The following is a 14,329-nucleotide window of genomic DNA, read 5'->3' as shown; positions in this document are numbered from 1 at the left end:
TTTAACATCTAAAGTGTCAAAAATGGACGGCAACGAAATAATATTTAATAAAGGAAAGTAAATATTATATATATATATATATATATATATATATATATATAAAATAAAGGTACGATTATAATTTTTTATATCTTTTTTATTATTATTTACAATTTAATTGTTGGGGAAATTAAACGAAGAATAAAAACATGGCGAACTCTAATTTTATAAATTATTTAAATGGACTTTAAAATATTGCAATTCTCTTTAATTATAAAATAGATATCAAAGAAAAATTTTTGAGCAGTGATTAAGGTGTACACAAGTTCATGGAATGCTAACATGTTCTTGAAAACCATCTCATATTTTTCATTCTTAAAAGAAATTTAACATGAATTTATAAGTATTTCTACTCTTTTTAGTCTCCATTGTATCTGTGACTATTTTTGATTATTTCGTAACAAAAAATAGTCGTGCTTTCCAATCAATGGTTCCATTCCATCAATCAATTCTTAATAAAGATTGAGGATGATAATTGAAAAGTATATGTTGATCAAACAGCATATGTTCATCTCAAGAAGTCTTTTGTCATTATTTAAAAGAAGGAAAATTGCAAGCAATGACCCACAATAAACTGGCTATTCATCTTTTATTGTGCTCTCAAACCGTACGACACGTTTGAATTTAAATATAGTTTGATCTATCACAAGGTACTCGTGGGAGGGCCCCAACCCTAAAATTGTTTCAAATTTTGCACATTAAAATAGTAATTTTTTTATTTCGTCCCCTATCTTTTGAAAATGTATTTTACCTAGCTTTTAATTTTGGCTCCTCCGATTAAAAAGAATCATGAACCATAAAATAAAATTAATTTTATACTCAATAAGGATATTCTCTTGAAACGAAATTAATTTTATACTTAAAAAATATGAAAATACTCGGTGGAAATTTAAAAAAGAAAAAAAAAGTCCTCTATCTTTTATATTTTTCTACGGGAATGAGTTGGCAAGGATGCAGAACCACATATTCTCACCCAATCACTTTCCAAGATAGCTTTATATTTTTCTCTAGATGTAAGTACACGTTGAGTGTTTGTTTGGCGATATTAATTATTTTAGTAGTTGTTAACTGTTGTATTAGTTGTCAATTATTTTGTTGTAGTTAACTGTCAATTGCTTTGTTATAATAGCTGTTAGTTGTTTTATATATTTGGTAAATTAACTATTTTGGTAGCTCTTAGCTGTTTTAGTTGTTAGCTATTTAAGTAGCTTTTCATGAAACACTAAAACTAAACGTTACATAAGTTAACTTTTTATAAAACTCTACTTAAACTCAAATAAAAGGTTATTGTCGAACACAACTTTTAGCTGGTAGCTGTTTATATGGCGATTTAAATTACAAGTGTTCAGTAAAACTCAATATTCTGAGAACCAGACCGGTCATTGAACCGGTAAAGGTAAAATTCATTGAACTGAAAGGTTTAATTAGGTTCAATACGATTCAATCGGGGTTTCATATCTAATATTTAAATATATTTTTTAAAAATAATTAAAATATAAAATTTGTAAATACGAAATAATTTCTACAAAAATAATAAAAAATAATATATGATATATCCTTTAACTTACGTAAGCCTAATAATATATAAATATAAAGCCTATTTAATAAAACTTTTAACTAATTATAATAATACACAAACTTTTTTTTTTTTTTTTACGGAAAATGCTACAAGAGAGTTTCTCTCTCACTGGTTAATAAATACCCAGGAGAGAGAAATTTTCAAACGAGAATTGTAGGTCGACCACTGGCAGGTAAGTCTCAGTGTCGACACCAGGCAAAGCATCTCGCTGATTCACTTCAAGGGAAGGTGGTCCGGCCACCATCCGCTTCCGAAGCAACCCACACGCTCCAATATTCTCTTTCCGTTTTTCTTTTTTGTTTTAATCCTTATTTGCTGTTTTGATTTGAACCGTAGTAATTATTCAAACCGTTTCGCAAGTGCTTACCAATTCATATCGGTTCTGAGCAATTTTTTTGCCTCCCATTTTATTTACCTCACTCGAACCCGATCATAGTTAGTTTTCAGGTTAAGCCGGTCGAAACGGCCAGTCCGGCCTGATTTTCAGTACAATAGTAAAAATAATTGTTTGATTATCTGTTTAACTTAAAATGATAAAGAAATATATTAGATGTTTAATTAATTGAATTAGTGTAAAAAAAAAAAAATCAATGGGTATATGATTGTCAAAAATAAAAAATTTAATAATCTCTATAAAATGCTAAATGTTAGAATGTTTAATGTTTCATAAAAAATTCGCTCAATCTCTAAAAACTATTATAAAATTTAATATTATAAAGACTAAACAAGTTAATAAAACTTTTAAAATTTATTTTAAGAATTGGTGATAAAACAAAAAAATTAAGAATTTTTTTGATATGTTTTTATCTCATAATTTTTTTTATGATTTTAAACTGAAACTACTAGCTTTAATTTTAAAAAACAGGAACAGAACAAATTTGCAAGCACACAGTTTTAATTATGGTTTGAAATTGAAAACCGCTAATTACAATATGATTCTGATTTTAGCAGATTTGATCATAATTCAGTTTCTAATTAAAATTGAATCATAACATGCTAAAGCTAAGCTTGTGTTTATTAAGCTGAATTTAATTTATATTATTTCGGATTTTTGTATTTTTCGCTTTTCATTAACCAAACAGAACGCTGCCAATTACCGAATGCACAAAAAGGTTGCTTACGAATTGTAAATAGATCTGCCAGCAGAGCAATAACGTAATCAACAATTAGGATGACTAGTTCTACTATCTCTCCTTCAACGTACTCCCATGACTGGCGCTTGATAGCTGTGACTGCGACACTTTTTCCCTACGAGAAGGAAGACGAGAAAGAAAAATGAGGACCGTCTATTATAAGTTTCGTGTCCGAAGGGTAAACAAAGGTCAAGTCCAGACTAAACTTGACTTGATGATCAAGTCATCTAATGGTGACAAGAACGTCTCTAATAGAGTGAGAGGGTCCAAAATTTTTGATAGTAAGATTAAATGTATTTGCAGGTGCATTACAGCACCAGAATTTGATCAATTTGCCTTCAATTCAACTAAAATGTTTGTCCTTTTTTCTTTTTATCCAAGTGATATAATCCTCTTCGTAACGAATAAAAGTTTTTTGCTCTCCCAATAAAATTATATTCTCAATCTTACGGGAACTGAAGTTACTTATTACTCTAATCAATACTTATGCTTTATTTAGATGAAGGGAGGGGAAAATCATTAAAGTAAGGTATAGTAAAGTATGGTACGAGAAAATATGGTAAATGTAATTTTTTTTTTTTTTTTTGTAAAAAATGTATGGTCAATGAAAGTTTAATAACATTGTTTTGTTTGGTTTGACAATAGATGATTACGAAAATACCTTCTCCATGGAAGATTTATAAATATAATTACAGATAATTTTAGAAATTAAATTTTTTAACCATACTTATACTCTAATTTGGGGTGTTGAAGACTAGAGTGTTTAGAAAACTCCTCAAATAACTTTAGAAAACCCCTTAAATAACTTTCAAAAACTCATATTCTCTCTCAAACTATTTTCCCAAACGACTAAATACCCCATTTATCTTACTTTACTCTTCAAATCTATCAAATAACCTCTGTCAAAACATTACGATTAGTGTCCAACATGAATGCACGCTAATGAGGCCATGCCCCCCAAACTTTTATTTTTCACCTTTCATCATTTAAAAATTACATATAGGTCCCCAAACCCTTTCTTTCTTTAATTTTCATACTTTAAAAAGTTACATATATAACCAACTAGATACATTACAAACCCACATTGACCTCCGCAGTTAGCCTCCCAACAATTTGGTCCAAAGTCCTCCACTCCACTTACGAGTATGGATTTTGAGTTGAAGGGTTTTATGTAATTTATCCATAATATTCTTTAACCATCTTAGGCCTTAGGGGTGTAATTCGGACTGCATAGAATGGAATGATCCTCGTTCCAATTCCGTTCCAAAATATTTTGGAATTTGATATTGCATTCTATTTCATTCCAAATAATTTTTGGAATTTCAAATTCTATTCCATACCATTCCATTGAAATTCAGTAGTTCCAAATTTCTTAATTATAAATACAACTCTAACATTTTATAATATTTTGTAAGATGTAAATTTTTAAATTTAATAAGAAATAATCACTATATTTTTATATATAAATACTAAAAAAAATAATTAAAATTTTAAAAATAACAAATTAATATCACATATAACTAAAAATCAAAATATTTAATTTTACATGTTTATAGATAGCAGGTATACTTCACGCTTGACATTTATTAATTCAGTTTATATAATTAATAGCTTAATAATTAATAATAATAATAATATTATAAAATCAACAAAAGATAATACTATTCATATTAGGATATATCAATACATGTAGTCACTAAATCCATTAAAAACTGTTAAATCCATAAAATATATATATATTATGAGCCTAAGCATACTAAAATATTTCAAACCATATAACCTAATAAAAAGTAAGATAGTATAACTAAAATCATAATTTTCAACCCAAGAAAACATATATGAGTATTCAAGTACATAGTATATATTAATTACTAATTAGGGTTAAAATATATTATTAAATTACTTAGTTTCACAATTAAATAGAAATTTTCTTAAAAATATGAAAAACTAAAGATATTTTACTATAATCTTTATTTTAACATTTTATTTTAAAATATATAATTACAAACTAAAGAATAATAAAATAAAAAATCAGTAATATAGATTGAAATATGGAATTTTATGTTTTGTTTTCATTCCATATTTCTTATACCAATATTTTAAAAATTACATTCCATTTTAAATTTCATATTCCAAAATTCCATTCCAAATTAACATTTATTTTGAAATTTCGATTTGGATTGGAATATTTCAATCCAAGTTACACCCCTACTTAATTAGCCTTATAAATAATTTACTTTGTTTTCCTTTCAAACAATTAAATTATTATTTGTATCATATTAATTTCTTAAAATAAGATGATTTATGAAAATTTTTTTCCACGTTTCTATTACCCTTTTCATTGCATCATTTTGAAAGTTAATGTGATAATGTAATTAAGATTAGAAAAATCCTCCATAACATATGTACTAATATTATTATTATTTTGGCTTTATTTTTTTTTGAAAGAGGTTATTATTTTGCCTTTATTTAATATAAATAAATTTAATATATAGAATTCCATTAGAAATGATAAAGTTTGATTTATTTATGTTAAATTTCATGAAATTTAAACAGATTTTGGGCTAGAAAACTTTATATATATAAAGCATTTATTTTTTTACCTTCAAGAAATGAATAAACATTATTGTTTTCACATAAATAAAAAAAGAATTATTCCCTCCACTCTGTTAAATTTTTTACTTTTGAAAATTTTCTTATTCATTTAAATCTCACTTTTAGAAAATCAAAATAACATTAATTATTTATTCCGATTTTATTATTGTCTAGATATGTACACTAAACATTATCTCAATTAAATGAACAATTAATTGGAGGGGTAAATTAGTCAATTGTTCATATTTTTTTTCTAAAATTGAGATGATTCAATCATTTTATTAATTCCCATAAAAGGTCAAAAATTAACAAATTTAACATAACGGATGAAGTATTATTTTCACTGAAATAAGATGATTTATCAAATTAGTTTTATTTTTTCTTGTAGAAAATATATTAGAGGACTATACAATTTTATTGAAATGCTTTGAGGGAAAACTGTGGCCATGTGCCTAACAAATCAAAAAGGAATGATACGAACAAGTAACAATGTACTGATTGAAGTAGTAAACAGTCTCAATTCTGAAAATATGAGACATGTTCAATCTCTGGGAAGTGCAGTTACTAGAAAAGCAAAAACCGTTTACACTTCATGATTCAAAGGGGATTAACAGCTCCTGGTTCTAAAAAAAAAAAAAAGGAATCGTAGCCCACATTGTCATTTGGGAATTAATTTTCGTGTTCTTTTATGAGCATAGTGTTGGCTGCTAATTGAATTCGCTTCAAAAGGAAACTGATTTGTTGATTTCTTAATAAAATGAAAACTAAAAATATAAAGCTGGTTCAAAAGAGTCTTACAATCATTGACAATCATACAACAAGTATAGAACAATAACAACCTTAAAGCCCCTATTCAATTACAAAGTACTCTGCCAGGATGCTGTGTCTGGAGAGTTGTGCAGTTCCTATACTAAAAGACAACACCTACAGCAAGGAAAGTGAAATTAGAGAAATTAACAACTATATGAAAACAAGTAGATATATTCATGCTAACAAAAAAATGAAAATAAAATTAAAAGAAAAGATGCTTATGCCTTTGTATGGTATTTGTTGTTTTTTATTTTTCATATTCTCCCCTGCTTTCATGTTCCAGAAGCCATTTTTATCATTCTTCACAAACATTTTGGAAAGTCAAAGTAAAGTATAAATTGGAAATGATAAATTACTTACTTCTATACATGGAAGGCTCTGTTTTTCTAATTCGCACATAATTATTTCTAATTGAAAGCAACTCACTCACTGCAGTACCCATGTCCATTCTATCTTGGGGAGACTCCATAGAACATGAAACCCCGAACTTAATCATGCCAACTAGGCATTCAACTTTCCTTCCTTCCATTACACCTTCATCTTCTTGTAAGAGAACTGGGTCTGCAATCTCCAACACATTATCAGGTAATGCCATTCTAGCAAAACTGTGAAGGTTAAGACCCTCTTGAAAAATATCATCAGTAGGTTTCTTTCCTATCACCATCTCCAATAAAAGGATCCCATAGCTATAAACATCTCCACTTGTTGACGGCTCACTTCCCAAACCACATTCTGAAAATTTGAAAATTTTTTCTTAAAAAAGGTAAGAAAAACATTTTGACTGAAAATATATAAATACAAATTCTGTGTATATCAAATAGAAGGGTCATAATCACCTGGAGCCGTGTAGCCGATTGTTCCTCTTACACCGAGAGAGCTACTCTGAACTGGATTCATTAGCTGAGGGATAAATTTTGCTAGACCGAAATCTCCAATGTGAGCAACCATGTCATTGTCAAGAAGAATGTTGCTTGGCTTTAGATCACAATGAATGATCGGCTCGTGGCAACCGCAGTGAAGATAATCCAGTGCATTCCCTACATCTATGGCAATATTCATTCTTTGAGGAAGATTTAGATTTGGTTGTTCCATTGGCTGAGCATACATTTCTGGACTTGGATGCAACCACTTCTCAAGGTTTCCATTCGGCGTATACTCATAAACAAGTACTTTAAAATCATTTCCTTGGAAATCGATACTCGAGCAAGAAGTTATGATTCGCACGAGATTTCTATGACGTATGTTTTGCAAGACTTTACATTCAGCCATAAAACTCTTTGCAGCACCTTATTGTTCAAGGTTGACTACTTTTACTGCCATCAATGTTCCATTCTCCTCAAGATTTCCTTTATAAACAGCGCCAAAGCTTCCAACACCAAGTAAGTTCTCTTGAGAGAACCCATTAGTTGCTTTTAGAATCTTGACATATGAAAGATTCAGAAATTCTTTTATTAGCATGTTGTTAGGAGGTCTCTCTTTGTTGGTCTTCTTCTTAAATTCACAATATAAGAAGATTGACATGATGGTCAAAACACCTGATGCTGCAATTGTAACAAATTTGACAACATCTAGTTTTCTTCTTTTTGATTTTTGATGATTTAAACATCTTGGTAGCTTGAGTTCTGGTATGCCTCCACGTAACCAGTTGTTACCTTCAACAAATATTGCACTTGCATTGGCAAAAACACCTTTGATTGGAATCTTACCCTCAAAATTGTTAGAAGACAAATTCAGATATTCCAATGATAATTTCTCTAGATATTCAGGAAGTTTGCCTTATAAATTGTTTCGAGACCGGTCCAAGATTAGAAGACCTCTCAAAGAAGCAAATGATGAAGGTAATGTACCTTGAAAATTATTACCATTCATAAATAGGATCTCAAGGCCGTTGCACTTACCTAGTTCATTTGGAATTTTGCCTGTCAAGCTGTTTTCTGAAGCATACAATTCATTCAAATTGAATAAATTGCCAATTTCTGATGGAAGTGTTCCTTCGAAGTTGTTTAGAGATAAATTTATTGAAACTAGCACGGTAGGGATAAAAAAAAAAGCTGTTTAGGAATGGAACCAAAGAAGTTGCTTCTAGAAAGATCCAAGAACAACATGTTACGCCAATTTTCAAGACTAGAAGGTAAGGTACTATGGAAATTGTTATCATCCAATTGAAGCAAAATCAATGATGATAGATTGCCTATGGACGATGGAATAGATCCTGACAATCTATTATTGTCAAGAACTAGCTGTTGTAATTTTTCAAGGTTACCAATCTCCATCCGAATAGTGCCTGTAATTTGGTTAAACTGTACACTCATTGTTGTCAAACTAACAAGAGTAAAAAACCATTGAGGAAGGCCTCCATGTATTTGATTTTGGCCAATTGATAGCCATTGAAGTGATGAAGATAGATTAGCTTTCGAATTCGGCAAAACTCCCTTCAGCTTATTATCAGAAAAATCCAAGAATCTCAAATAGCTACAGTTGAGCAAAGAAACAATGAAATTCAAATCATTGCCTTCTTTTGTTCCAAGATTATTTTCAGCCAATGCTAAATAAATAAGTCTGTGTAGACCTCCAAAGTGAACATCTACTTTTCCAGTGAAGTCATTTAGTGCTAAAACGATGTACTCAAGTTTCGTAGCATTTGATAAGGAGACAGGAATTGAACCACTAAAATTGTTTCCCCATATTCGTATTAACTGAAGTTCAGGAAAGAGAAGGCCAATATTTGATGGAATACTTCCAAGAAATTGATTCTCGGAGACAGAAAAATAAGTGATGGTTGAAATATTATAAATGGCCTGAGGAATTGTACCTGAGAGTTTATTTGTAGCAATTTGAAACATTGACAATTGCTTGAGTTTGCCAAGAGTGTCAGGAATAGTTCCAATCAAGAAATTTTCTCGTGCAGATAAGGATTTCAGTAAGGTAAGATTGCCAATGGAAGGTGGAATTGGTCCATTCAAATAATTATCAGGAACATAAAGTTGAATAAGCTTAGACAAATTTGAAAGCTGAAATGGAATCTTTCCTATTAGCTTGTTGTACGATAAGTAGAGGATCTTCAGACTGGAGCACAAGGAAAAGTTGGATGGAATTTGGCCCTGGAAAGAGTTGTTTTCTAGATTTAGAACTTGAAACCTGAACAAACGGCCCAGTTCAGGTGGGATTTGGCGTCGAAAGGTGTTGTTTTGAAGGCTAATCTCCCTATGGAAACTCATGTTTCCTATGTAAGGAGACAAAGAACCCACTAACCCTTTTGACTGAGCATCAAGAATGATTACTCTTGTGTTTGCGGCCGCATCTGATCCCTTCCCAGTTGCAGAATTGGACTGAATCATTCCATGAGCTCAACAGATTTTGAGGGTCATGCACAATATTTGACTTGAATTGTGACAAGGCAAGATAATCTGTCTCATTCCCTCTGATGGAGAGAGTTTGGAGGCTCAGCTGCAGCACAAAGAGGTAGAAATAATGCGTTTCAAAGAAAAAGCAAGCGAGTGTACTGAAGCTCATGATTTCAGAACAAGGTTAACTGATTTTTTTTTTTCTTGTCTAGTCTATGTTTTAAGTTGGCATTTATATGTCGTTTGAGGAAAATTCAAAAGTCTATGTTGATTAGACAACATTAGAATACTAACTTTTTATCCCTGGAAGTCTTTAAGTCAACCGTCAGTGTCTTTATTTTTTCTCATTTGGTAGGTTTCAAAACAAGAAGAAATACCTCCTCTTGTTCCTTTATTTCTACATTCTTGAGCAAAAATGAGAAACCTATCTTAAGGACGTATGCATTTCTTCATAGTTAGGTTAAATGTCTTAGCAGTTGGATCACGGCACTAGAATTTGGTCACCATGCACTCCAATTCAACCATGATGATTGTCTTTTGTGTCGTGTCATGTGTCCAACATAGTTCTATGTTATTAATTGAATTTTCATATGTTCCCACTTGAAATTCAAGTCCAATAATGTTGATTTTCTTCTGAAATGTATTAGAAATGGTCAAAAAATATTAGCTTTTACATTCTCAAATTTTGTTCTTTTTAATTTTGTCAAATTTTGCAGCAAGAACAGAATCAACCTAACAACTCTATGCAGCTACAAGTCTTTTGTAATGCAAATTGAGCGTCTTGTTCATTTACAAGAAAATCTTTAACTGGATTCTCCATTTTTCTCGGAGATGTACCATTTCCTAGAAATTTAAGAAACAAGCCTTCTGTAGAGGCAGAGTACAGAAACATGGCTTCCGGTTTCCTACATCATTCCTGTAATGGTCCTGCTCAGTTTACAGAGGCCTCTCGCTGTTTGCAAAGTTCAAATTGGACTAACGATTCTGATAAATATCGCTCCTTTAACTGCTTTCACTTCATCACATTTCAGCTTCATGGTCCTACAATAAGTTAATTATTGAAAAAAAAGAAAGTAAATACATGATATTTGGTTAGTAGACTTTCAATTTTTATAAACAGATAGTTGACTTTCCAAAACCATAGTTTGGATAAGCAAATTCTCTCCTGCTTCCATATTCCAGAAGTGATTTTATTGTTCTTCACAAACATTTTGGAAAACAAGCACTGGAAATTCAAAGTAAATATAAATTGGAAATTATGAATTACTTACTTGTATGCATGGATTGTCCTGTTCTTCTAATGCGCACATAGTTGTTTCTAACTGAAAGCAACTCATTTACTGCATTACTCATGTCCATTCTATCCTGAGGAGACTCCATAGAACATGAAACCCCAACCTTAATCATGCCAATTACGCATTCAACTTCATGTTCTCTTACACCTTCATCTTCTTGTAAGAGAACTGGGTCTACAATCTGCAATACATTATCAGGCAATGCCATTCTAGCAAAATTGTGAAGGTTAAGACCTTCTGCAAAAATACCATCAGTAGGTTTTTTTCCTGTCATCATCTCCAACAAAAGGATTCCATAGCTATAAACATCTCCACTTGTTGATAGCTCACTTCCTAAACCATATTCTAAAATATTTACAAAATTCAAAAAAAAGAAAGTAAGAAAGCAATTCTGACAGTGAATAAGTAAATTTAAACTCTGTATATATCAAACAGGAGAGTATTAATCACCTGGAGCGGTATAGCCAATTGTTCCTCTTACACCAAGAGAACTACTTTGAACTGGATTCATCAGTTGAGGGAGAAATTTTGCTAGACCAAAATCTCCAATATGAGCAACCATATCATTGTCAAGAAGGATGTTACTTGGCTTTAGATCACAATGAATGATTGGATCGTGGCAACCGCGATGAAGATAATCTAGTGCATTCCCCACATCTATCGAAATATTCAATCTTTGAAGAAGGTTTAGTCTTAGTTGCTCAATTGGCTGATTGTGCGTTTCAGAACCCAGATGCAGCCACTTTTTGAGGTTTCCATTTGGCATGTACTCGTAAACAAGTGCTTTAAAATCATTTCCTTGAAAATCGATACTTGAGCAAGATGTTATGATTCGCACAAGATTTCTGTGACGTATATTTTGCAAGACTTTGCATTCAGCCATGAAACTATTTCCACCACCCCGTTGTTGAAGGTTGACAACTTTTACTGCAATGAATCCTCCATTCTCCTCAAGATTTCCTTTATAGACAGTACCAAAGCTTCCCATACCAAGTAAGTTCTCTGAAGAGAACCCATTAGTTGCCTTTAGAATCCTGTCATATGAAAGACTCTCAAATGCCTTTCCTAGCATGTTGTTCGGAGATCTCTCTTTCTGGGACTCCTCCTTAAACTTGCAATATAAGAAGATTAACAAGATGATCACGCAAAAAACACCTGATATTGCAATTGTCACAAATTTGACAACAACTAGTTTTCTTCTCTTTGATTCTTGATGATTTATGCATTTTGGCAGCTTGAGTTCTGGTATGCCTCCACATAGCCTACTGTTACCTTCGACAAATATTGCACTTGCATTGGCAAAAACACCTTTGTTCGGAACCTCACCCTCAAAATTGTTAAAAGACAAGTTTAGATATTCTAATGAAAATTTCGCTAGATATTCAGGAATTTTGCCAGATAAATTGTTTCTAGACAAGTCCAAGGCTTGAAGACCTCTCAAAGAAGCTAATGATGAAGGTAATGTACCTTGAAAATTATTACCATCCAAGGATAGAGTCACAAGGCTCTTGCACATACCTAGTTCATTTGGAATTTTACCAGTTAAGTTGCTTTTTGAAGCATAAAATTCATTTAAACTGAATGAACTGCCAATTTCTGAAGGAAGTGTTCCTTCAAAATTGTTTAGAGATAAATCTATAGTGACTAGCATGGAAGGAAAAGAAAAAAGTTGGGAAGGAATGGAACCGATAATGTTGCTTCCGAAAAGATTCAAGAATAACATGTTATGCCAATAAAGACCAGAAGGGAGTGCAGTACGAAAATTGTTATCAGCCAATTGAAGCTGAATCAAAAACGATAGATTGCCTATGGATGATGGAATTGGTCCTGATAATCTATTGCGATCAAGATATAGCAGTTGTAATTTTTCAAGGTTACCAATCTCCATTGGAATAGTACCTGTAATTTTGTTAGCTTGTATGCTCATTGTTGTTAAGCCAACAAGAGTAAAGAGCCATCGAGGAAGGCCTCCATATATTTGGTTGTGCCCAACTGATAGCAATTGAAGAGATGAAGATAGATTAGCTTTTAAGTTCGGAAAATCTCCCTTTAGCCTATTACTAGCGAAATCCAAAGTTCTCAAATAGCTACAATTGACCAGAGAAGTGATAAAATTCAAATCATCACCTTCTCTGTTTCCAAGATTATTTTCAGCCAAGGTTAACATATAAAGTTTACGTAGGCCTCCAAAGCGGACATCTACTTTTCCAGTGAAGTTATTCTTCGTTAATTCCATGCGTAAAAGTTTCGTAACATTTGAAAACGAAACAGGAATTGACCCACTAAAATTGTTTCCAGATATTTGAAAGTTCTGAAGTTGAGGTAGAAGAATGCCAATATTTGATGGAAGACTTCCATGAAAGTGATTTTCAGCCACAGAAAAATGATTGATGGTTGAAATATTGTAAATAGACTGAGGTATTATACCTGAGAGTTTATTCTCATCAATTTGAAGCAATGTCAAGTGCTTGAGTTGGCCAAGGGTATCGGGTATAGTTCCAACCAAGAAATTTTCGGATGCATCTAAGAAATCCAATGAGGTAAGATTCCCAATGGAAGGTGGAATGGGACCGTTCAAAGAATTAAAGAAAACTAAAAGATAAATGAGCTTAGACAGATTGGAAAGCTGAGATGGAATATTTCCTACTAGTTTGTTGCAGGATAACTGAAGTCGGAGAAGATTAGAGCAATTGGACAAGTCAGGTGGGATTTTCCCTTCAATGGAGTTATTTCCAAGATTTAAAACTTGCAGCCTGAACAAATATCCTAATTCAGGTGGGACTTCGCCTTGGAATGTGTTGTTTTGAAGACTAATCTCCCTAAGAAAACTCATGTTTCCGATGTAAGGAGACAAAGAACCCACTAACCCTTTTGATTGAAGATCAAGAATGGTCACTCTTCTGTGTTTGCGGCCGCATGTGATTCCTTCCCAGTTGCAGAAATGGAGTGACTCGTTCCATGAGCTCATCAGATTTTGAGGATCATGCACAATATTGGACTTGAACTGCATCAAGGCAAGATAATCTGTCTCATTTCCTCGATTGGAGAGAGCTTGAAGGCTCAGCTGCTGCACCAAGAGGTAGAAGATGATGCATTTTAGAGAAAAAACATTGGGTGTTACCAAGCTCGTCATTTCGGGACAAGGTTAAAGGTAACAACATTGCTATTTATACTCTCTAGTAAGGTATATGTTGGTAAATTAGTGAAAATAAACATACATACATGGATATGAATATATGTTGTTTTCGACAACTATTTTTTTAAATGGCTTTTAGCATTTTGACGAGTCAAAACACTAAGCGTTATTTTTTATTATAGTGTTTGATAATATAGGGTTTAGAGGGTAAGATAGCTTTTTAGGGGTAAGTTAGCTTTGTATAAGGTATACTCAGCAATAGGTTTTTATAAGCTATGTTCGCAAGTAGCTTTTAGCTTCTTTTTTTTATTATTATTGGTTAAAAGTCTAAACGCTACTTTTTAAACTAATTTTTAGCTGTTAAGGTAGCATTTTATAAAAAGTTAACTAATTTAATA

The 14,329-nt window shown here is 31.8% G+C and overlaps 1 protein-coding gene and 1 pseudogene across 2 annotated transcripts; both read right to left on the bottom strand.

Annotated features, from left to right (window-relative positions):
* Window positions 1–6,438: 6,438 nt before the first annotated feature.
* On the bottom strand, window positions 6,439–9,669 carry LOC149495232 (putative receptor-like protein kinase At3g47110 pseudogene; annotated as a pseudogene).
* Window positions 9,670–10,302: 633 nt separating this feature from the next.
* LOC149495231 (uncharacterized) lies at window positions 10,303–13,928 on the bottom strand. Of its 2 annotated transcripts, XM_089722845.1 has the most exons (3): window positions 11,246–13,928; window positions 10,772–11,140; window positions 10,303–10,541 (listed from the first exon to the last, which is right to left on the bottom strand). In XM_089722845.1, the coding sequence occupies exons 1-3, from the start codon at window positions 13,926–13,928 to the stop codon at window positions 10,534–10,536; spliced, it is 3,060 nt and encodes a 1,019-aa protein (XP_089578971.1). In that variant the 3' UTR covers window positions 10,303–10,533. The 2 variants fall into 2 exon arrangements, with proteins under 2 accessions (XP_089578971.1, XP_089578972.1); XM_089722846.1 differs by lacking the exon at window positions 10,303–10,541 and having other exon boundaries at window positions 10,764–11,140.
* Between the last annotated feature and the right edge of the window lie 401 nt (window positions 13,929–14,329).

The sequence above is a fragment of the Jatropha curcas genome, chromosome 6 (genome assembly GCF_041381405.1).
Source record: "Jatropha curcas cultivar XTBG-Jc1 chromosome 6, XTBG_Jcur_1.0, whole genome shotgun sequence".
Lineage (NCBI taxonomy): Eukaryota > Viridiplantae > Streptophyta > Magnoliopsida > Malpighiales > Euphorbiaceae > Jatropha > Jatropha curcas.
Note: the sequence above shows the minus strand (reverse complement) of the source record. Positions and strands in the feature narration are given on the sequence as shown.

Excerpts from the sequence above, each read along its gene's own strand:
- LOC149495231 (XM_089722845.1), bottom strand. The coding sequence starts at position 13,928 with ATGACGAGCTTGGTAACACCCAATGTTTTTTCTCTAAAATGCATCATC. Across the intron at positions 11,141-11,245 it reads AATTGGCTATACCGCTCCAG|AATATGGTTTAGGAAGTGAG; the intron begins GTGATTAATACT and ends TAAATATTTTAG.